Consider the following 25797-nt stretch of genomic DNA (forward strand, 5'->3'; position numbering starts at 1 on the left):
TTGATCCCTTGATCATTATGTAGTGTCCTTCCTTGTCTCTTGTAACGTTCTTTATTTTAAAGTCCATTTTGTCCAATATGAGTATTGCTACTCCAGCTTTCTTTTGATTTCCATCTGCATGGAATATCTTTTTCCATCCCCTCACTTTCAGTCTGTATGTGTCCCTAGGTCTGAAGTGGGTGTCTTGTAGACAGCATATATATGGGTCTTGTTTTTGTATCCATTCAGTGAACCTGTGTCTTTTGGTTAGAGCATTTAATCCATTCACATTTAAGGTAATTATCAAATTATCAATATGCATGTTCCTATTACCATTTTCTTCAGTGTTTTGGTTTGTTTTTGTAGGTCCTTTTCGTCTCTTGTGTTTCCAAGTTAGAGAAGTTCCTTTAGCATTTGTTGTAGAGCTGGTTTGGTGGTGCTGAATTCTCTTAGCTTTTGCTTGTCTGAAAAGCTTTTGATTTCTCTGTCGAATCTGAATGAGAGCCTTACTGGGTAGAGTAATCTTGGTTATAGGTTCTTCCCTTTCATCACTTTAAATATTTCATGCCACTCCCTTCTGGCTTGTAGAGTTTCTGCTGAGAAATCAGCTGTTAACCTTATGGGAGTTCCCTTATACATTGTCATTTTTCCCTTCTTGCTTTTAATAATTTTTCTTTGTCTTTAATTTTTGTCAGTTTGATTACTATGTGTCTCGGTATGTTTCTCCTTGGAGTTACCCTGCCTGGGACTCTCTGTGCTCCTGGACTTGAGTGGCTATTTCCTTGCCCATGTTAGGGAAGTTTTTGACTATAATCTCTTCAAATATTTTCTTGGGTCCTTTCTTTCTCTGTTCTCCTTTTGGGACCCCTATAATGCGAATGTTGGTGTGTTTATTGTAGTCACAGATGTCTCCTAGACTGTCTTCATTTCTTTTCATTCTTTTTTCTTTATTCTCTTCCACAACAGTGAATTCCACCATTCTGTCTTCCAGGTCACTTATCCATTCTTCTGCCTCAGTTATTCTGCTATTGATTCCTTCTAGTGTATTTTTCGTTTCAGTTATTGTATTGTTCATCTCTGTTTCTTTGTTCATTAATTCTTCTAGGTCTTTGTTAAACATTTCTTGCATCATCTTGATCTTTGACTCCATTCTTTTTCTGAGGTCCTGGATCATCTTCACTATCATTATTCTGAATTCTTTTTCTTGATGGTTGCCTATCTCCACTTCATTTAGTTGTTTTTCTGGGGTTTTATCTTGTTGTTTCATCTGGTACATAGTCCTCTGCCTTTTCATTTTGTCTTTCTTTCTGTGAGTGTGGTTTTCATTCCACAGGCTGCAGGACTGTAGTTCTTCTTTAATCATACTGTTTTAATGGTTCTCTTTTTTTAAAAGCTTTCATAATGCTTTGTAACATTAGAATTACTAGACACATGTATATAATGGCAATGATAATGTTACCATACATAAAGTTGTCTACAGTTCACAAAGCATTAACAACAATGCTAGAACACTTTTCTAATAGCAAAGCAACATGTCTTCAACTGGAGAGGTCCCCAGATGGTTGTAAAGAAGCTGCAAGGGGATCCAGGAGTCCAGAGTGGCTGTTTGAAACAGAAGAAAATAGCAAAAATCAAAGTAGGTTACTAGAGGAGGCTTCAAGGTCACTCCTATCTCTCTGTTACTGTAGGTGTAGACCCAGAAAGCTAAAATAGCAGGTATGAAAGTTGGTGATGAAGGGTAGCAGAATATGCCACCCCAAAATATGCAACATTGATATATTATTTTGAGCTGCAGACACTTGAAAAACAGCAAATGCAGGGACAGGCTTTCTCTGAACTCCATTTATTTACCTAAAGATAAGTCCTCCAAAAGGAACTCAATTGTCATAAATTCTCTCCTCGGGAGTTTCATCAACCAGGGAATATTGACTCATCACAGAAGAGACTAGAAGTCAACACCACACCCAGACAAGCTTTTGTCACAAACTATCATACCACCCTTCTATTCTTCTAAAGGCCATTCATCTTTGCTAAAAATCATTCACTCTCTCCTAAATGACCTATATCCCCCCTCCCATTCCCTATTTAGGTGGTGTTTAATCCTGAATTCTAAATCACTTCTTTGAATTACTCAATTTTTCCTGGGCATTTCCCTTGTATATAGGAGGCACACATGTTGATAAACTTCTGTTTGTTCTTCTCTTCTTAATCTGTCTTTCAGTACAGAGGTCTCACTCAGCTAAGAACTCCTTCCCTACAGTGACTAGTGCAAAAGATCAGAGAGAGCAAGGACTGTGGGATGACTATGCAGATATGAGCAATTAACGTAGAGGAAACTTAACCAAGTATTTTACCCCTCCCACACAAACATTCCCAGAATATGTCAGTTTTTATAATTATATCAAGCCTCATGTTTAAAATTTTTCCTCATTATATTACTTATTTTTAATCAAAAACATTTTATTTAAAAATTGGTGTTCATATGATTGTCAACTTTCAAGATTGTTAAAATGCATATTCCCAAGCCTCAAACACCAAACATTCCAATACAATAAGTTTGGGGTTGGGTCTGGAGTTTACATTTTTTACCACAAAAATCCCCTGGTAATTCTAATTCTAATAGCATCACATTTTGAGAAACACTGCCCCATAGTACCTAACAGAGTGCCTAGGATACAGTAGACACTCCATGAATAGTTACATTGAATGATTTCTTTTATCTGTTTCAAGATCCCATGGTTTGGTTGGGGTTCACTCCCAACAAAGATAAATATCCACTGAGCACAGTAAACTGGTCTGAAGGTTTTAGACCATATTTCATGCAAAACTTTTTATCAAGTATCTGATATTGGCCTGGTCTAAGCAAATATATTAAAAATGCAGTATAGTTGTCCTTCAATATTTGCAGGGGATTAGTTCCAGGACCCCCAAAATCCAGGGTTGCTCAAGTCCCTTATATAAAATGATATAGTATTTGCATATAACCTACACACATCCTCCCATGTACTTTAAGTCATCTCTAGATTACTTATCATACCTAATACAATATAAATGCAATGTAAATAGTTGCAAATACAATGTAAATGCTATGTAAATAGTTGCAGGCATACAGCAAATTCAACATCCAACTTAATCTGGGATAAATCTTTTAGAAACTTTCTGGAATTTTATTTTTTGAATATTTTCTGTCTGTAGTTGGGTGAATCCATGGATGCAAAACCCATGGATACAGAGGGCTGAGTTAAATGTATCAAATATTTTTTTATATTTTCTTTCTCTACATTTATGTTTAGATATCGTATTCTTTTTACAATATCAGAAAATACAGTCTTACATGTTCTCCCAGTTTTGTGGATTTTTAAAATTTGGGTTCTCTGTCCATTATAATTAATGTTTTACACTATAAGAATTTATTTTGTATATGGTGTGACATAGTGCTTTGATATTGACCTTTTAAAATGATCACTTACTATCTTTTTAAAAATATTTCTTATTTGCCACACTGATTTGGATTGCTGTCTTTGTAATACAGTCTATATATGACATTTGTATACTTTTATCAGTTCTGTAGGCTTTTATGTCTATTCTGCCAATTTTCTATTCTCAAAGAAGTTCTGTGCTATTTTATTTTTAAGCTTTATAGCATGTTTCACTATTTAGTATTCTAAGTCTCCAGTCATTTTTTTTTTCAAAATTTTTTGCTATTCTCATCTATTTTCTTCCAAGTAAATATGCGAAGATTTTAATAAGTCCTAAAACATTCTTTGGACATTTTGCTTAGACTGCATTAAGTATCAAATAACATGAGAAAAACTGACATTTCTTTTACAATTGTGCATCTATTCTTTTAGGAATATGTTACATCTTATCTAGAAATGAGTTCAAGTCTTCTTCAGTCAAGTGTTGAAGATTTCTGTATACAATCTTACTCATTTATGGTTAAATTTATTCCTAGATATTTGTATTTAGTGTAAATGGATATTTTTAGTCAAATTATATATTATCTCTTATTGATGTGTTAATAGAAAAGCAGTTGATTTTCATATATCTATTTATAATCAATCTATATGTTGAAATCTTTCTTTTTTTTTTTTTAATTGGGGTATAGTTGCTTTACAATGTTGTGTTAGTTTCTGCTGTACAATGAAGTGAATCAGCTATATGTATACATATATCCCCTCCCTCTTGGATCTCCCTCCCACCCCCACCCATCCCATCCATCTAGGTCACCACAGAGCACCGAGCTGAGCTCCCTGCACTATACAGCAGGTTCCCACTAGCTATCTGTTTTACACAGAGCAGTACACATACGTCAATCCCAATCTCCCAATTCATCCCACACCCCGCACCCCCCGCATGTCCATATGTCTGTTTCCTACATCTGCATCTCTATTCCTACCCTGAAAGTAGGTTCATCTGTACCATTTTTCTAGATTCCACACACATGTGTTAATATACGATATTTGTTTTTCTCTTTCTGACTTACTTCACTCTGTATGACAGACTCTAGGTCCAACCGCATCTCTACAAATGACCCAATTTTGTTCCTTTTCATGGCTGAGTAATATTACATTGTATATATGTACCACATCTCTATTTTCTATTATTTTTTCCATTGATACTTGTGGGCTTCAGAAGTATGTCATCAAATAATGATAATTTTTTCCTAATAGCTTGAAATCAGAATTTGTTTCCTGCTTTATTACATAGGCTAAAATGATCACAATCATGTTAAGTTTGGGGGGTATAGTAGGCATCATTTTCTTGGCTTTCATGGTAATTCCATTAGAGTTTCAGTTTCCAAAAGATGTGCTGCTTGTTTGAGGTAGTTATTCTATTCTATACATCATTAAAGAAGAATCTTTTTATTTGTGCATTACTAGATAGGTAGATAGATAGATAGATAGATAGATAGATAGATAGATAGATAGATAGATAGATAGATAGGAGATAAGTAATGGTTTTCAATTTTGTCAAATATCTTTTTGGTGTCTGTTGAAAAATCATTTAAAAATTTTATAAAACCTCATTTATAATATATATTATCCCAATAACTTTCCTAATACTGAAGCAGTGTTGATAGTTTTTGTTTAATGCTACATTTTTCTTCTACTATACCATGAAAATCAGTTTGCTGATATTTTGGGGAGAACAAGACTGAGATTTTTGGAGGTTTCTCATACTTTAGTATCAAGGTTAATTTAGCCCTTTCTTTGTGCTAGAGACATTTTTACTTCTACTTGAGAAAATCTGGTGATTTCTCTTTTTCCAGGAAATTATCAACATTATTGATATTTTAATTTTATTCCTATAGAATCATGCATACAATTATTTTTGAACATCTTTCTGAATATTTTATTTCATTTCCAGTTTCTAACTATCTGTATTTTTAACTTTATTGATGTACAACTGCCCAAAAAATTATATATATTTAAGATACACAACTTGATGTTTTGATCTAAGTATACATTGTGAAATGATCACCACAATGAGGCTGATCAACATATCCATCATCTCACATAGTTACGGTTTCTTGTCATAAGGACACTTAAGATCTACCCTCTTAGCAAATTTCAGATATGTAATACCATGTATTGTTAACTCTACTCACCAGAATATATTCATCTTGCATAACTGAGATTTTGTATCCTTTGACCCCCGTCTCCCCATTTCTCCCACCTCCCAGCCCCTGTCAACCACCATTCTACTCTGTGCTTCTGTGAGTCTGACTATTTTAGATTCCACATGTAAGTGGGTTCATGTAGTGTTTGCTTTTTCCCTGTGTTTTCTCCTAGGAATTTTACAGTTTCAGGTCCTATGCTTAAGTCTTTAATCCATTTTGAGTTGATTTTTGTATATGGTGTGAGATAGGAGTCCAAGTTCATTTTCTCTGTGTGGATATCCAGTTTTCCCAGCTTCATTTATTGAAGAGATTATCCTGTCCCTATTATGTATTCTTGGCATCCTTTCAGAAGATTAGTTGACCATAAATGTGTGGATCTGTTTCTGGGATCTCTATTTTGCTCCCTTGATCTATATGTTTGTTTTTATGCCAGTACCATAGTGTTTCAATTACTATAGCTTTGCAACATATTTTAAAATCAGGAGGCATGATGCCTCCAGGTTTGTTCTTCTTGCTCAAGATTGCTTTGGTAATCTTGGGTCTTTTGTGGTTACATATGAATTTTAGGATTGTTTTTTCTATTTCTGTAAAGAATGCCATTGGAATTTTGATAGGGATTTTATTGAATCTGTATATCACTTTGGGTAGTAAGGATATTTTAACAATATTTTTCCAATCCATGAACATAAGATGTTTTTCCATTTATCTGTGTCTTCTTTAATTCCCTTCATTACTGTAATTTTCACTGTACAAATCTTTCACCTCTTCGGTTTAGTTTCTTCTATTCTTTTTGTTGTTTTGTAAATGGGATTTTCTTAATTTCCTTTTCAGATAGTTCATTGTTTGTGTATAGAAATGCCACAATTTTTTGTATGTTTATTTTGTGTCCTGTAACTTGACTGAATTTGTTTATTAGTTTTAGTAGTTTTTTTGTATACTCTTTAGGATTTTCTACACATATGATCATGTCATCTGCAAATAGAGATAATTTCACTTCTTCCTTTCAAATGTGGATTTTTTTTCTTGTCTAATTACTCTGGCTAGAACTTCCAGTACTGTATTGAATAGAAGTGGTGAGAATGGACATCCTTACCTGTTACCTTTACATATCTGGAGTAGAGTCCACAGGGAAATAGGGCTGCTTCTAAGACTGCAGCCAGGACCACAGTTAGCCAACCGGCCACTGGGGTACAGGCCTACCTTCTGAAAGCATTCTTTGTCAGTTTTAGACTCCACCAGAGTTTTGCAGCCTGGGTCCCAAGGCTCACACAAAGGCACTTTTGTCTGTGGATGGCTGCCAAATAGTCATTTCTCTGGGGTTATGAAGGTGGGGGACCTCCTATTCACCCATTTTGTGGCATCATTCCCTCTACCTGTACTTATACATTTTTTCTTTTTCCCTAATCAGATTTACCAAGAAATTACTTTCCCCTCAAATAAATAAATAAGCAAATAAACAAACTGAATATTTGATTTAATTATTCTGTTTATTTTATGAATTCATTAAGTTCTGTATATGTAATAATTTTCTAAATTAACTTTATTAATATCAGTATTTATTTTTGATAAAATTTTGACTTAGGTTACTGAGGGAAAAAAAGATAATCACTAAACGATATTGTAAACAACCCAGAATAAAGTCATGTTCCCTACATGGTGATAGACAAGGTTGTATAATTATTTTTTTCCTTATCGCAATGCCCACCAAGTTTGGCTACAAGATTACCATAGGTCACACTTGGCAACAGATTAACTTAGAAGGACAAGAAATATATCTTGCCAGCAGGCCAGTGTTAGTTATTTCTCTTCAGTGTGAGTTTTACTTGCAGAATTCATTTAGAATATAGATCACAGGCAAGAAGATGATACCCATATTGGGTGGGTGCAAAAGCCTATCTGGCTTAGAAGCCTAATAATCCAAAGGAGTCAATATCTCTTGTAACAACTCCAAAAGCACAATTTCCAGGGTCCGCAAAGACACAAGGCCAGCTATAAGAATTACTGCACTCAGAGAAACTCAATGACATGGTTTCCTTTCCTGCATTTACTCTTCCAGTTCAGATGACATTTACTACTCAGGCGTCATTTTACATTCCAACTTTATTACATTTCCAAGAGAACAGAGCTGTAAATTAACCAGAAGCCAAATTCTCATGCAGAATAGGTGTTTAGTTTGAAATACAGGTCCTATTAATTTTTTGACAATTAAATATATACCAATGTAACATTTTTTATCCTATCTATATGACTTAAAATTCCAACCTTAAATCCTATATTCTTCTTTTGTTCTCCATATTTGCACAGGTAAAATTTGGAAATTATGCTTTTGTATGGGATGCAGCTGTATTGGAATACGTGGCTATCAATGACCCAGACTGCTCCTTTTACACCATTGGGAATACTGTTGCTGATCGAGGATATGGAATTGCATTGCAGCATGGCAGTCCTTACAGAGATGTTTTTTCACAAAGGTAAGATTTGTGTGTGGTCCAAATAAGAAGAGAGGAAATATAGAAAAAGGAAAATCCACTTGGTTACCCCATTTAGTTTACTACATTTTGTTTTCTTTGTTTGGAAAACCACAGTAAACAACAACACAACAAAAGGGAATTATAAGTGGTTGTTCAATAAGACATTTCCTAAAGCATGTACTAAAGTATTATTTTTCTCATAAAAAGGGAAAAGTTACTGCTGCATATAACTGGTTATTCTCAAAAAACTGATATACAAAATAAAATAAAAACTTAATTGAGTTTAGCCTCTGAATTTTTAGGGACTAAAACTGTCATAGAGTTAACAAAATTCATTCATTTCTAAAAACACCAAAGCATAAAATAAACTTCAGGACCAAGTTAAAGTTTTAAAGCAAATACTGATAAGGATGTTTCCATATCAATTTTACAAAGGAAAAGAGTAAAAATTTTAGAGTCTGTCATTGGTGTCAAAGTATACGTGAAACTTTGTCATGGAAATTTAGGAGACAGTTTATTAAGAAATTATACTCATCCTCAAATCAGAATTTTCTATTATAAGTTGTTTAAGAAAGAAAATTTTAAATGTATATTTTATATTAATGATGTAGATGAAAGACTTGGGCCTGAAAGGAATTTACAAGATCACTGCATTTTATTATCTCTACTACCAAACCAGGTTGGACCTAAGAGAGAGAAATATCTTTCAGGTAGAAGTATGTTCTATTTGCCACTGATTTATTTGATTTATTACTAGATATTTTTGTACCTATTTTCTAAAAGCTAAAGCCAGATGAAAGAGAGCAGTACTGGGTAGTACTCTAGGTAGTACTAAGGCCCCAAATTTTAAACTATTTGAGTTGTATTCCTCCAAATTTCAAGATAACAAAAAGCCAGGCATTTTGTGTTTAACAAAACAAGTCAGTAGTCCAAATTTATGTTATAACTCTTCTGTTAGCTAACTAAAAACTTAGGCCTCTCTCTTTATCAGCAAATGAAGATGTTAAATTAACTCTAGGGTCCTACATTAGTCACCTTTTCTGTGTAGCAAACAACCCAAATCAGTGACTTTAAAAACGTTATTTCTCAGGACTTCCCTGGTGGTCCAGTGGTTAAGACTTCGCCTTCCAATGCAGAGGGGGTGCAGGTTTGATCACTCGTCAGGTAGTTAAGATCCCACATGCCTCGCGGCCAAAATTCCAAAACATAAAACAGAAGCAATATTGTAACAAATTCAATAAAGACTTTAAAAACTGGTCCACATCAAAAAAAAAATCCTAAAAAAAAAAAAGTTATTTCTTATTGATGGAACGTAAGGGCTGTGATTTGGCTGAATTCTGCTGCGAGTTGCGGGTCAACTGCAGGTCTCTATGCAGCTTCTCATCCCAGGGACCACCACTGTTCTTCTACTTGTTAGAAGAAGCACACCATTGTTTTTATGAATTTAGAAGAGAGGATGGAAAGCATAATGGAATGAAGGGCATGCCAGGGTTTTATGGTAAAAGACCAACAGAGAAGTTTAATGGATCCTTAACATGAACCAGGTCATCAGGAAAAGGACTGTTTATTCCTTAGTTGCAGTTAATTGGCTTTTTCTTCACTACAGATATTTTTTTGTTTCCAGACCTGATTTCTGGGACTTTTATGCCAAAAAAAATGAAGCCAATAAAATCAATACACAAACATAATAGCAATTAAAGAAATATTTAATCAATCACACCAAATGTTCTATTCCTTATTATCCATGTGGTGTTTTACCTTACAGAGATTTTAATTCTGAGTGAATATATTTCATTGAACTACTAAAACACAATATTAAGCAATGAGCATTATTTTTCCTTTGATTAGCATCACGGATGTTGACAATTTAAATTGTCCTTCTCTGTGGAGTTCCTTAATAATGACACCCTGCCTCCTAGTCCCCTGGACATCTGGAGAAAGAGAGAGGAAAGAAACACCATCAGGCCAGCCCCGTCTATACACACGTGCAGCGTTAATCTATCACCCAAACTCTCTCCCTGAACCCAGAAAATATCTGCATTCATTCCCTTTTGCTACAGCCATCAGGGAAAAAAGAACTCCTTTTTATTAACTAATTTTAAAGTTATAGAGACCATCACACTTAATCATTGTATTATATTTTAGAAATTATTATAAATAGCTTTACTACAACAACTTATCCTGGACCACTGGTTAGACTAGATCATTGATTGCTCATGTGATTATATTCAGTGAAATGACAGTATTCAGAGTGATTTTTAATAAGTAAATACTAATTATATCTCAAGTAACTATGTGCCTATACCACACGTATTAGATACCAAAGTACTTTAATATGTAATAAATATTATATAATGATATAGTAACTACATTTATTATCTGCTATCTGCCCAATATCTTGTATGCTTATACGTTTTAATGACTTCAGAACAATCATATGAAATGTTGTATATTTGTTTATTACACACTTGCATATTAGTGCACAGTTATTAGTCTACAAGTACATACACTGAGTGGGTGGTCCTGAGCTTTGGCAAGCATCATGCCAGGCATCAGAGGCATAGGGTGTAGTGATACGCTCACTTGTACAATTGTATGCGAGTGGGCATGCACAGGAGTGACTTTTAAGGACCAGTAAGTGCTACAATGTATGACTGTAGATTTGGATAGAAGAATTTTGTTTCGTTGGTCTCTACAAACACTAGATAATTTGGTAGCAGAAATTAAAGAATTTATATATCTCACCAGATATATGGGTCAGAGTACTAGTGTGGTGGGTACTGTTTACAATGAATTCTCTGACACTATTTGTTCATCAAATGTTTTCTGTGGCCTTTTTCTCATAATAGTTCTTAGTATAATAAAATCATCAAAAGTTGTTACATGAAAGACATCTATGAATGGAAGAGAACTGAATTTTTCAGAGTGATATCATTATGCTGTTAATAAAATTAGTTCCAGTGTTGATCTTAGAGCCTTAACTATTCATAAGGCTAAAAAGATAACAAAAAAATATTTATTGAGCATATAGTACAAGCTCACCTCTGTTCTCAAATCTTAGTGGGTGTCAAGGAGTAACTAACTCATGAGTTGAATTTTATGCTTCATCAATAAAAGAGTCCCTTTTTGCCTATTGGCTGCTAACCCTAAACTTTGGGAATAGAACCACCTAGTGACACAAAAACAAGGACATATTTCAAACTTCATGGAGAATGATTTTTTGAATTCATGGAGAGTGGAAAAGATGCATAAACAATATTTCAACCTAATCACAGAATTTCAGAATTTTTAGAAATGGAATGAACAGTAGTTCCGTTTTTTACCAGGGGTGTAACTAGTCCAAAGGGGTAAATAACTTGCTCAGAATCACAAAAAAGCAATAAAACTGGAAGTTTTTGAAATTTTCTACTTCTATGTTTTTTGGTGTTCATGCACCTTGTCTTCCCTTATCTTTCTTTTAAAAGCTTATAAAAATAATATAAAACATACTGTATAATGCTTACTGTGTACCAGACCCTGAGTTCTTACATGAGGTAAGTACTATTATTATCCTCATTTTATAGACACAGAAACTGAGACAGATGAGGTAAAGTAATTTGTCCAAGTTCACCAAGTTATTGAGTATTAGAAGTGAGATTCAAATCCAGACATGCTGGCTCCCAAAATTGACGTACACTTTTAACACACTGTGTTTTATTTATTGTCTTTCTGTGATCCAGTATCTTTTTATTGAGCACAGATTAGATTTCCAGGACAGGTTTTCCTTATCACATACTCTGATCTGTCAGAGTAACAAACTGTGTTTTAAATAAACACTTAGAGATTGCCTCTCTTATCTCTCTCTCTTCCTCTCTCTCTTAGGGGCACAGAATAGAATTAATCATAACTCTTGATTTATGATGTTTTCATTATTTGTCTATAATTGGCAATTTTTATTTGTTTAGTTTTGGACTACTTGGATATAGTCTTTTTCCAGTGCCTACCTCATGCCTGCATAGAGTAAGCATTCAATAAATATTTGATGAATGTATAAAAGATCTACCTCACTTTGTGCTCAAAGATGATCCTATTTACTTATATTCAAATACGTTGAGTACTTATCCTTTGTGCTTACTTGATATTAAAAAGTCTTCTCTCTTCTCTTATCATAATAATTTTCTGTTTATCTTGGTTTCTCTAATTTTTCATACAATGATTAGTAAAACTGACAAGAAAGAGAAAACAAACATCACATGTCCACCTCTCTTTCCACTCACAGCTGTAAGAATTTTTATACTTTCATTCCCAAAAGGAAGGTAGGAAATATTTATTTAACTTAAAATCATAGAGCCCTAATCCTTTTATTCCCAACTTTCTAAGCACTTTGTTCCCTTTTCAGGAAGAGAAAAAAGCAGCTCCACTGATTGCCTATAGCAGCTCCAAAATAAGTCACCAACTGGCTTATAGCTCTGCACTCGGTTGACTGGAAAGATATAACCAGAAGTCAAACAAACAGATTAATTGTTTTCTCTTTAGACATACAAAATATATACAGTCCCTCCACTCTGAGAGCAGGAGTGACATTATCGAGATACATATGTCAACATTAAGTAATATGAACTTATACATTAAACTGCATGGTATAGACAATGCTGAAAAAATTAGAGAAAAGGAAATCATTGCTGAGTAGGATAGAAAAGATTTTATTAGACTTGAGCTGGAAGACTTGAAGGGAAAATAGAATTTGGATATGGGGACAGGTACAGGTAAGAAAAACATGAAACTCAGAAAAGCATGAAATAACAAGTGAAAACAGTCATTGTGTATTGAAAGGACAATGAGAAAGAACAACTTGACTGGAGAGAATGTTGGCAGGTGAATACAGGTAGAGAAGCGAAAATTAAATGTGATACACCAGAATATTGATAGCTGCTATCTAATAAGCATATACTATGCTAAACACTTGATGTATTTCATATAATGCTCACCACAACTCTGTGAATTGGGCATTATTAATTGCATTTATAAATTTGAGGAAACTGAGACTCAAAGTTAAGTGTCTTACAAAGTCACACATTAATGACAAGTAGAGCTAGGACTCAAACACAGTTTAGAGCTCGTGTCCTCACCAGCTTTGTGGGGTTCTGAAGAGGAGAATATCTAGACAAAGGAGTATTTGAAGGGTCCCAGGTGTTGGGTTAGACAAAGACAGAGTTTAACTGAGGAAGGCCATTTACAAGGCGGTTGTAGTATTCCAGCTGTGAAGCAGTGAGAATATTCTCAATGAGAAGAAGGAGAAAAGATTAGAAAAATGGTACAGTTTGAAGAGGGATGGACAGGACTTGGTGGAAATCAGAAGAGTACATATAATCCAGGAATCTGAAAGGGAAAGGAGGTGCAGATCCAAGTGGCCATAAACAGCCCACTCTTTTCTTCTCCTTCCAACTCTTATTTTTCCTTCTTGTTCATCTATTACAAGTTTTGTATAAGCTCTATTTCACCTCCAAGTAAAACCAACTGGAAAATTATTTCTAGAAAAGTAATGGGTATTTTAAAACAACAACATGATAATCCACTACTTAGTAGATACTTTGATATGTCAAACAATCTTCTGGCTTACAGATTTTTGTTCTACAGTTGCTCAAATCATGTTTATATATCCCTAGTAGTATTGTTCTTCTCTCTCACACACCAGATATTATTTTTTTAATTATATATACAGTTGACCCTTGAACAACATGGGTGTGAACTGCTCAGGCCCACTCATACACGGATTTTTTTTTAATAGTAAATACTATAGTACTACATGATTCACTGTTGGTTGAATCCAGGGATGCAGAATGGCAGACATGGAGGAACCTCAGATAAGGAGGAACCTAGGATACCCCTATAACATAAGTTACATGCAAATTTGCTACTATGAGGAAGGTCAGCACTGCTAAGCCCACATTGTTCAAGGGTCAACGGTATATACCAACACTTACACACACACACGCGCACACACACACACAGAGCGCTAAAACCAACTGATTTCATCACATTCACATTCTCTGTTCTAGATCAAGAAAAATAGATAGTTTAGATGCACATGTTTATATAAAGTAAGGAAATATGTTTGAGGAGCTGCAAAACCAGAGGGAACATTGAAGGTTCACTTTCAAAGGGAGATAGTAGAAGAAAATAATAATATATGTTTATACATATATTTTTATTTAAGATAATAATATACATTTTAACATTTAAATGAAGGAAGTCATTTTCTTTTCTCATGTAATATGCATATATTAAACAAGGAATAGCCTCTGGAAACCACTGAAAGGAATGTACTATTCATATTTCAAAGCAATCCCCCTTTAAAACATTTGTTTTAAATTTAGAATGCTGAATTTAGGGAACTTCAATGAAAGAGAAAAAGTGAGGTAGCTTTTTTGTCATTTTTTTCTGTTTCCTGAATCCTGATGGAGCTATTTTTATGACTAACATCCTGTGGGCTTTACCAATCACTCTGACTGCTGCTTCCAGTGGAGAACCAAAATGATTTACATTTATTGCAGTATTTGGTCTAAATAAATGGAGGTATAAGTACAGTTGATGATATTTCCAGTATGTGAATATTTCAAAAATATTTATCATATATGCTACTATATGATTTGAGATTAGTTTTATTAATCTTGCAAAGCAGTAGAGAAATTTTAAGAAAATGACAAGACTTTACTAAGCATATAGCATTCTCACTGCTGAACACAAACTCAGCCATCAGGCAGTGCAATCCCATGGAGTAGATTCTGAAGTGTTACGTGATTCTGTTTCCCTTGTACTTACATCATATAGCATTTGGGGAGCACTTCATCCAAGGTACAAGAGAGTACTGTTTATAAACAAGAATCTTTATTAGACTTTTTTGAGAAAAGTACTGAGGTACAGAGAAGATAGATGACCAGTGCAAGACACAAAGCAGTATTTCAGCTGAATAATGAGTCTGCGACATTGGACCAAGCTCCTTTGCAAGAAGCAAGTTGGATTAGCCGTTTTTAAAAATAAGATTTGTGCTGTTTCTAGATCTGAGTAAGTATCATTTCATTCAAAAGGCAGTTGTTTTCAAAAAGCATAGTTATTATAATGGTATAAATTAGGTGAGACTAAAGGCTGAGTTTTTAACACAACATTGCAGATCTTAAAATGATAAATGTGTATTGCACTTCAAAGCACACATTCATGCACACACGTGGACGCACACACACTCACGCACACACACACACACACCCCCTCCAGGGTCAATTATAAGCCTCTCTCAAAAACACTCTTATTCCATTATACTTACATCACAGTTTTTCTATTCAAATGACCCATTTTACTCACCAGATTCAGCCCCAAGACATTTTTTACTGTTTTAAAAATTCAATCTCCTTTTAAAGGGAAAATTTGATATCATTGAGGATAATCAAAAATGTGCTACTTTTTTATAGACCCTTAAAATACTGTAAGTGTAGTAACAACATGGGAATAAGCACATGGGCTCCCATGATAACTATGTTGATAGAAGAAACAACCTTAAAATATGAGACATGAATACAACTTTGGCATGCATGTAGATGAACTCCCTAATTTGGCATATGTGAAACTGGGAAGGGAATTTGGGTGACTTGCCCAGAGTCTAACCCTTGGTCAGAACATGCCCCGGGGTGACAAGTCCAGGCTGCTGGGCCAGTGTGCCATCCTACCCTGTTCTGCCAGTTCTCTTTGTTAAAAATTTACTAGTAAAATAAATGTTTTAAGAAGCACATTTATATCTTACATAAAGGAGCCAGGAATATTACTTAGTAAATACATTTAACAACTAGTACATCTGTTTTTAAATTGTCATTACTTTATAGACATGCATAAAAAAGTAGCACAAGTGATGGATAGAACGCTATGGATTATGTTATCCTTAACTTATAGAGAAACTATACTATAGCCTAAGATAATAGTTAACATTCATTAAAGGCTTACTATGAGCCGACCAGGTGCTACATAAGTGCCCTAAGTATATTAAGTCATTTAATCCTCCCAATAACCATAAGAGGTAAATACCATGATTAACTTCCTTTTACAGATGAGGAAACTGAGTCACAGAAAAGCTGAGCAGTTTTCCAAGGACATAAAGCTAATAAGTTGCAGAGCCAGGTTTGAACTCATGCTGTCAAACACCGTAATGCCGTAGTTCCCACTCCCACTGCCCTAAACACACACACCCCTGTGTGCACCAGGGTAACAAGCATCCAAAGTGTCTTCATGCCTGCTCCTGGAGCTGCTTTCTCTCACATTAAGATACTGAATGGCATTTTAGTTCACCTGAAATTCAGGTAACTTTCAGAATCTTAAACAGCATGCCAACAGTAAGAGTCTCCCATTATGATGATGGGGCAGATCCATTTGAAACTGAAGCCGCCTTGCATCAGCTGATCAGAAGTAAACAGTACAAGTACTGAAACTTGAAAGCTGTGGGAGGATACTGTAATTATTTTCCCTCCCTTTTATCTTCTTTTGCTACAATTAGCTTAAGACTATACTTGGGGCTTCCCTGGTGGCACAGTGGTTGAGAATCTGCCTGCCAATGCAGGGGACATGGGTTCAAGCCCTGGTCTAGGAAGATCCCACATGCCACGGAGCAACTAGGCCCGTGAGCCACAACTACTGAGACTGCGCGTCTGGAGCCTGTGCTCCGCAACAAGAGAGGCCACGATAGTGAGAGGCCCGCGCACCGCGATGAAGAGTGCCCCCCACTTGCCGCAACTAGAGAAAGCCCTCGCACAGAAACGAAGACCCAACACAGCCAAAACTAAATAAATAAATAAATAAAAATTAAAAAAAAAAAAAAAAAAAGACTATACTTGGCCAAAACTTTAATTCCTTCATGGAGGTTTTCATTCATCATGACTTTTTTTTTATAAATTTATCTTATTTATTTATTTTTGGCTGCATTGGGTCTTCGTTGCTGTGCACAGGCTTTCTCTAGTTGTGGTGAGCGGGGGCTACTCTTCATTGCAGTGCACGGGCTTCTCATTGCAGTGGCTTCTCTTGTTGCAGAGCATAGGCTCTAGGCTCACGGGCTTCAGTAGTTGTGGCACGCGGGCTTAGTAGTTGTGGCTCGCAGGTCCTAGAGCACAGGCTCAGTAGTTGTGGCGCACGGGCTTAGTTGCTCCGCAGCATGTGGGATCTTCCCGGACCAGGGTTCGAACCCGTGTCCCCTGCATTGGCAGGCAGATTCTTAACCACTGCACCACCAGGGAAGCCCCCATCATGACTTTTTAATGGGACGAATCCATAATTGCCTTTTATCTATCTCATTTCATAGTTCTTTAAGCAGCTCGAAAAAACTAACTTTATAATTGGCCAGATTGACTAATCACATGTTGAATGCTTACTAATATGAAACAGAACCTAGAGTCATGCCTCGGTATCCACAAGGGATTGGTTCCAGGACCCCCATAGATACCAAAATCCATGGATGCTCAAGTCCCTTGTGTAAAATGGCATCATATTTTCAAAAAACCTACACACATCCTCCCATATACTTTCTTTTTTTCTTTTTTTCTGCATACTTTAAGTCATCTCAGGATTACTTGTAATACCTAATACAATGTAGATGCTATGTAAATAGTTGTAAATACAATGTAAATGCTATGTAAATAGTTGCTGGCATACAACTAATTCAAGTTTTGATTTTGGGAACTTCCTGAAATTTTTTTCCGAATATTTTTAATCTTTGGTTGGTTGAATCCGTGGGTGTAGAATACAGAAGGCTGGCTGTACTATTTCTGGAACTAAATTATGGCTAAGATAAAAATAAGATTTCCACATGGAATAATATTTATGAGTCTATATAGTCCAGAATAATATCTAACAGAGGCAACAATGATTTTTGTTTTAATGAGTATAGTTCCTTGCTTTAACTTCAAACAGAAATATACCTCAAAGCGTGCATTCACCTTTTTTCTTGATAATCCATTCGATACCTGTCACTTTATGAAGCTATTTATGTTTGAAATAATGTTAGTAACTTTTGGGGGGGGGCGGTATTTACTCCATAGCAGTATATATAGATATGTCTCATTTCTTTTTTTTTTTTTTAATTAATTAATTAATTTACTTATTTATTTTTGGCTGTGTTGGATCTTCGTTTCTGTGCGAGGGCTTCCTCTAGTTGCGGCAAGTGGGGACCACTCTTCATCGCGGTGCGCGGGCCTCTCACTATCGTGGCCTCTCTTGTTGCGGAGCACAGGCTCCAGACGCGCAGGCTCAGTAGTTGTGGCTCACGGGCCCAGTTGCTCCGCGGCATGTGGGATCTTCCCAGACCAGGGCTCGAACCCGTGTCCCCTGCATTGGCGGGTGGATTCTCAACCACTGCGCCACCAGGGAAGCCCCAGTAACTATTTTAAATGATTGAAATTCAACATGTTTTTATTTCACATATTACTGGTCTCAGAAAATGTATATAAAAATTGTGCCTTGATGTTCCATGGTAAGACAGGGAGATATGATGGGAGGAACCAGCACCCTGATACAAAGTGTGGTGGGATTTCTGTTCCGATAAGGTTTTCAGTCTTTTTCCGAAATAATGTTTTCTATAGTAATATTTTTATTCTGATTATTTTCGTCAACTTTTTGTTTCTTTTCTATTAATTAACCAAGATCTATGTAGCACTCCCTATAAAAGTCAGCATGACCCTTCTAGGCAGTCTCTCATATTCTTTGAGCTAATCAACACCAATTTTACTAATATGAATCTCTTCTGTGTGTTTTTAGCAACTGCAGAAATTTGCCAAACAGATTACCTCCCAGCCAAAATATATTCAGTAGAGCAACGCTGAGTACGTCATTAAGACTGATGAGATAGAACAGAGCAGAACCCAGGGGCTCTGAATATCAGGGCAAGCTGTGTGGATTATGATATGGAGAGTCATTGAAGAACTCAGTATAAAGACTAACCAGAATCAGAAGTATGCTTTCTGATTAGTCTAGAAAGAATGTACGCAATGAAATAAAAAAGGAATTAACTAGAAAGGAGGATGCCAGTAGGAAGCCATTACTATATCTATAATATAAGCTCCAAGAAGGCAGGGGCTTTTGTCTGCTTTATTCAGAGATTTATTCCAAGCATCTAGAAGAAAGCCTACCACATAGCAGATGTTTGATAAATATTAGTTGAATGAATGGGTGAATGAATCACTAAGGAAAAGTAAAAGACACGAACTAAAGACAATAGAAATGGAAGGAAACAGAGAGATATTGTAAGGGTAATGTTGGCCATTGGCTAGACACAGAGATGAAGGAAAGGGAAACCAAACATGAATTTGAAATCCTTAGCCTTGCCCCAGGTTGGAGATGGGGAAGTTATTCTCAGAAAAGAAGCCAGAAGCAAAAGCTGGTTTGAGAGTGAAAATGCTCATTTTGATCTAGACATGTTGAGTTGGAGACACTGGGCAATGATGCATCCATACAGGGAAATGCAGAGACTGTGACAGACAAATGACAATGCGGGGTGAGAACTTGAGGGAGAGGCTGGAAGGATAGATATAGATTTGGACAAACTCTCCATTAAGATAATGAAAGCCAGAGACATAGCCCATGGAAAGGACATAGAGATAAAGAAAAAAAGGTTGAGGCCAAAACTTGCTCTCAAATGTCCCTTTTTTGCTTTTTTCTACTTTCCATTCCACAGTCACTATCCTAATTGAATCTCAGCACACCGCATCACGATTATCCCTTTCTCTCCAAACCTACTCAAATCTTATGTATTCTGTGGTGTCCAACTCCTGACCCATCCTCAGCATAAGTCTTCCTAGCAAATTCAGCTCTAATCAAACACTTCATTGTGTTTCTCTATTTTATCTTCTCTGTACCACATATGTCACTTTTTTGTTAATCATTTCTTGTGTTCATACTTTTTCAAATATGTTCTAAGTTCTTAGCTTGCAAAAAATTGCAAAACTTATCTTATGCCTTTTTAAAATTTTTCCATAATAAATAGTTACGTAGTACATATTCAACAGGTTCTTAAGTAATGTTTCGGGGGAAAAAATAGTCCTACTCTCACTTGCAATTACTAACACAAGCAACTTACTAGAGAATAGGATTCATGTTTATTCATTCAACCAACAAATATTTGTTAAGCAGCTACTTAGTGCTTGGTACTATTTTGTTTTTCTAGAGATAAAATAGCGAAAAAGATTAACAGGTTTTGCTTTCCTGGAGCTTACATTATTCTGGAGAGTTGAAGGAGGAAACATTGAAGGAGAACAAATAAGTGGGATAATTTCTTATTGGAAAACATGCAATAAAGAAAATATAACTGAGACAGATAATAAAGATGGATCAGTATGGGTCACAGAAAACCTTTCTAGGGAGGCAATGTTTAATTATGTTCTTGAATGTAAAGTGTGTAGGAAGAGTATTCTGTGCATAGGTAACAACAAATATAAAAGCTCTGAAGTTAGAACCAGCTTGGAATGTTTAAACAATGACAAGGAGTCCAGGGTGGGTCAGAGTGAACAAACAAGAGAATAGTATGAAAGGAGACTGAAGAGTTAGTTGAGCCCAATTGTATTATAGAACCTTGAAAAAACATAGTAAAGACTACAAATGTTTTCCAAATAAGAAAGGCAAGCCATTGGAATTTTTAAAAGAGGAGTATTTATTACCCCTAGTTGTTAAAATAAAGAAAAAAATATGGTGGGAGGGAGGCCAGTAGAGGCAGTGAGCAAAAGTGAATGTAGGAAGATAAGTTAGGACTAGTGAAGATAGTCCAGGAGACAGATGATGGTGGTTGGTCTAGGGTAGTATAACTGAGATGGGGAAGAGTGACAGGTTCCAGCCTTTCATAGCTATAAGACTCATAGGACTGGTAAATGGTATGAATGTGATGGGGGAGGCAAAGAGAGGAATCAGTATAACTTTTTCTTCTGAACAAATAAGTGGTACCATTAACTGACTTGGTCAAGCATGAACCAAAAGTAAGTTAAAAACCAGAAGAATTAAGACTTTGGCCTTGGGTTTGGTAAGCTTGATGATATTAGACTGGAACTTAGGTTTTTGTGAAATTTAGGAAAGAAGACAAAATAATAAGAATTCCAGTTTGACAGGTAGAAGGTGCTAGTTATGAAAGACATACACTGGTTGAATTACATTTGGGTTTGATGATTTCAGAGATTACTTCAGTAGTAGTTAGAAAAATATGCTTAAATGATTTGTGATATCCACTGAAGTGGGTGGGAAAAGAATAGAAGCAGAAAAAGATAGTCACCTTTTATAAAGATACTAAAATCTAGTAATAACAATAACAAGTGATTTACTTATATAAACTCCAAGTTATAGTTTCTTAAGGAAAGAAATTTATCTCACATAGCAAGACGTCTAGCAGTAGATGCCTTCAAATGTGGTTGATTCGGAGGTTCAACGAGGGCAGTGTTTTCAAGGACCAAGGCTCTTTCCACCTCTCCACTCTCCCTCCTTGGTGGAGTGAGATAAGACTGTCCTCAGGCTGACCTGCCTTGTGATGAAGGAGGCTTACAGCAGCAATAGGGACAATGTGCTTCCCTGTTTCCATTCAGAAGAAGAGAATGAGAAATCTCTCCTCTCAAGCATGAAAATAAATCTGTCCCTTCTGCTTAATTAGTTCATCTTAGGTCATATTTTTACCCCTGGAGTGAGCAGATCCCCTTGAGAACATATACTCATAGCTCAGACTGTCTATCTAGTGGGGTGGAAGGGATGCTGGAGAGTCAACTCTAATGTTCCTTACAGCAAATCTGAAAGAAGAATTAACAGATACTGGAGAATATAAGGAACAAAAGAGAAAGAATCAATACCCATAATACCCATAATAATACTATCATTATTGCACATCTGTTTTGTGCTGGTCATTCTTCTAAAACTTTCCTATAGACTGACTCGTTTAATCTTCACAGCACCCCAAGAGATAGGTGCTATTATCATCCCATTGTATAGTCAAGGAAACTGACATGTAGAAACATTAAGTAAACTGCTCACCTTATCATTAATAAATGGCTGAACTGGGATTTGAACCCTGGCTCTGGAGGTCATGCCCTTAAACAGAAAGAGGTGTGATACCATAGACTCAATTGGAAAACTGTAAATAGGAACATGGGAAGGGGAGCCCCATGGAAAGGAAGAGTAGGCTATTCATTTTACACATGTTGAATTTGTAGTGACATCAAGAGTTCTACCTGAAAACTGTTGAAAAAATGAAAGGAGATTGGATAAACTGGAGTAGAGAGATGTAAATTTAGGATTTATCAATACAAAAGAACAAGGGGGGAAAAAATCAAGACCAAGTATGTGCAGCCAAAAGAGATCCAAGCCCTGAGGGTTGATATTGATTGTTGATTTCCTTCCACTTCAACAACCAAGAGCTCTTCTTAAACAGCCAACGTCACTTTTTGTAACCGCTATATTGATCATATTACACAATTTTTTTTACAATATAAAAACTGTATATATTTAAAGTATACAGTTTAGGTTTTGACATATACACCTATGGAATCATCACCACAGTTAAGATAATGAAGAAAATTTTTTTTAAAGTAGCACTAGGAAAGAAGTGACTGGAAAAGTGCCTAGTGAGTAATGACGGCAAATGACGCCGTCTCTATAACCTCAGAATCTACACCAGTCCTGAAACAGAGTTGGTGCTTGGTAACTGTTTCTTAAATGAATACAGGAACTGCTGCTCTAGACTGCCTGCACTATGTTCAGAGTTTTCTCTAACGGCGGTTCTCAAACTTGAGCCAGCATCCGGATCCCCTGGTGGACCTGATAAAACACAGATTTCTGGGCCCCAGCCCCGGAGTTCCTGACTCAGGAGGTGTGCGTAATTTACATTTCTCACAAGTTCCAGTGGAAGCTTTGCTGCTGTTCCGTAGAGACCTCACTGGGAGCCCTGCTGCTCTAATACACGGGCTCTGACAGCCTTGTTGTTTACTATTCTCCTTCTCTCCCTTGCATCTTTTGTCCTGCCTTCTTTACTCTCTTCCCCCTTTTTCAATTGTTGATCTTCATATTCAGTCATGTACAAATCACTTACAATCTATATTATCTCATTTGATTCTTGTAAAACCTCACTGAGGGAAGGATTATTGTACCTATTTTATAGATGAAGAAACTAGGGTTTAGAGAGCACAAAGGAAAAATACTTTGGTGTTGAATCTATAAACCTAAATTATATAGTAGGCTAACCAGTTAAAGTTATAACGTCTTTTTGCACTTCTTCCTCACTTCCACTTGTTGACTTCCTTCCACTTCAACAACCAAGAGCTCTTCTTAAACAGCCAACGTCACTTTTTGTAACCGCTATATTGATCATATCACACAATTTTTTTTTACAATATAAAAACTGTATATATTTAAAGTATACAGTTTAGGTTTGACATATACACCCATGGAACCATCACCACAATTAAGACAATGAAGAAAATTTTTTTAAAGTAGCACTAAACATACTGCAAAAAGAGCACTTGTTTACAATATGAGAGCTGGAATAAGACAAGAGAGCAGGTCTTTGTTGAACCTCAGCTGGGAATACATAGCACACAATTTTTTAAATCCTTTTGTGGTTGTTCCTTTTGTCTCTCTGGAATCTTTGTTATTAATCAGCTGGTTTCAATATAACTTGATCCAGTGTTCTGAACAGTGCTTTGCCTATAGAGGCTTAACAAAATAATATTAACTGGTGTATTGGATAGAAGTCTTCCAGATTTTCACCTAAGCCTACCTCCTAATTGGGCATTATCTTTATCCCAATAAAATATTGCAATATCTTATTTCTTTTCTTTTGTTAGCAAAATAACTTCTTGAAAGTAGAAACTTTGCCTCTTATAGTCACTAAATTTTATCCAGTTTTCAAGGAGGGTGAAGAAAAATTTACTAATAAAATAGATTTTTTTTTTGCTTATAGAAGGAAAACAGCAAGTTCCCTACTATATCTTCAAGGCTATATTCCTACTGTTTTCCCTCCGCATGACATAAAGTCCACAGGTCCCTTGTTAACCTAAAATCACATATCCATAGACTCTTGAAACTAAAAGAGTCATAATTTGTCATCTGTTTCACAACCATCTTTATCCAGGTCATGAGGAAACAAAATCCCTGAGATGAGAGATTAATGCGCCATAGTCATATAGTTATAACCTGGCAGAGTTTGAGTTACAGAAAATTCCAGATTTCCCTGCTATCAGTCTTGTGTACTTTCTTCTGCCCCTAAAATCCTCATCTAGTTCCAAAACTTTGAGATGTCTGAAGGCAAAGTAGATATGTAAGCTTTGCATCAGGCACTATGAAGACAAAAAGGAAACAGAAACGATAAAAAGGATCCCATAAGGTTCTTCTTGTCTAACTTCTCCCCACCTCTCCCAACTCATCCTGTACCTCTTTCTTCCCCACTTCCTGTATCCCAAGGTACAGGCCTGTTCCTGGTGCCTGCTTCTGCCTCAGGGCCTTCATTCCTGCACTCACCTCTTCTTTAACTCCTACTCTACTTCCCGCCTCAGTTTAAATGGCCTGCTCATAGGTGAAATCCAGTCTCTTTTGTCAACTTCCAGTGCCTTTCCACAGACAGATACCAGCTCTGAATAGATGTTCACTGGCCCATTGTAAAGTGAAAAAAAAAAGGGGGGGTGGACAATGTAGTCAAATCTTAACTCAATGAATTCAGTTTAAAGAGTTGTCTTTTGTTCTGGGATTATATCCATCTTATATTTGGAGAACTAAATATCCTATCATTTCGGAAATGAGCACAGATCTCTTTTAATGTCCTCACTTAAAATAAAAATTGAGCAACCTTGGTCAAATCCCCTAAATATTTTTTTTTTCTGAAATTTAAAAGTCCGAATTGCATATCCCTTACTCAGAATGACTGTGGAGGAGCAAAGGTGGGGAAGAGGGACAAAAAAAACCATAATAAATATGTAAGCAACTTGTTGTACACAACCTCCAGTCTTATTTCCTTTTTAAAGCAACTCAGTGCTTTAAGAACTCAGGAGTGTTTCACAGGACTATGAAACACAGGCGTTTCTAAGCTGATGCTGCTGACCGCTTTCACATTCCTTACATTTAAAAAAAAATTCCTTTGGGATGTTTTATGCACAATTCTGTGTCCTACTTTAAATCTAAGAACTTTTTGTACACAACAGAGAGGCTCCACAATGAAGCACCTGGTCAATAGCAGTTATGAATCCTTAAGCTTTCCTTTCTTCTGTATTTTTACACTTTGGAAATCCATGCAACTGCTGTTAGGCAGAACATGGAATGGGGGACCTTGCATTAACTCAATAGTCCCAATTGTATGCCTATTTCGATACAGTCACACCACAGGGCCAATATGAAAAATAAGTTTAAAATGCAATAAAAATTTTAAGGAATTCCCTGGCGGTTCAGTGGTTAGGACACAGCGCTTTCACTGCCAGGGCCTGGGTTGGATCCCTGGTCGGGAACTAAGATCCTGCAAGCCGTGCAGTGTGGCGAAAAAAAATAAAATAAATACGATAAAAATTTTAAAGTTAACTTAAAAGGAAAATTCATGCTGAAATCAGTGGAATTAGCCATATATAGTATACCTAATATGTTTCAAGTTAATGTAAATTGATTTGAAAAAAGAAGAAAAAAACACAAACTAGCAATGCTTCATCCCATTCAGCAAGTGTTTATTAACCACCTGCTGTGTGCCAGACACTATGGTAAGCAGTGGAT

At 36.0% G+C, this 25797-nt stretch overlaps 1 protein-coding gene across 1 annotated transcript in view; it reads left to right on the forward strand.

The window, feature by feature from the left end:
- Positions 1–25797, forward strand: part of GRID2 (glutamate ionotropic receptor delta type subunit 2) — a 1394429-nt gene that overhangs the window by 1268183 nt on the left and 100449 nt on the right. Inside the window, exon 14 of the mRNA XM_036853844.1 lies at positions 7907–8073. Within this exon, the coding sequence (XP_036709739.1) occupies positions 7907–8073 (167 nt within the window). The remainder of the gene's footprint in view (positions 1–7906; positions 8074–25797) is intronic.

Source organism: Balaenoptera musculus, chromosome 5 (genome assembly GCF_009873245.2).
Source record: "Balaenoptera musculus isolate JJ_BM4_2016_0621 chromosome 5, mBalMus1.pri.v3, whole genome shotgun sequence".
Lineage (NCBI taxonomy): Eukaryota > Metazoa > Chordata > Mammalia > Artiodactyla > Balaenopteridae > Balaenoptera > Balaenoptera musculus.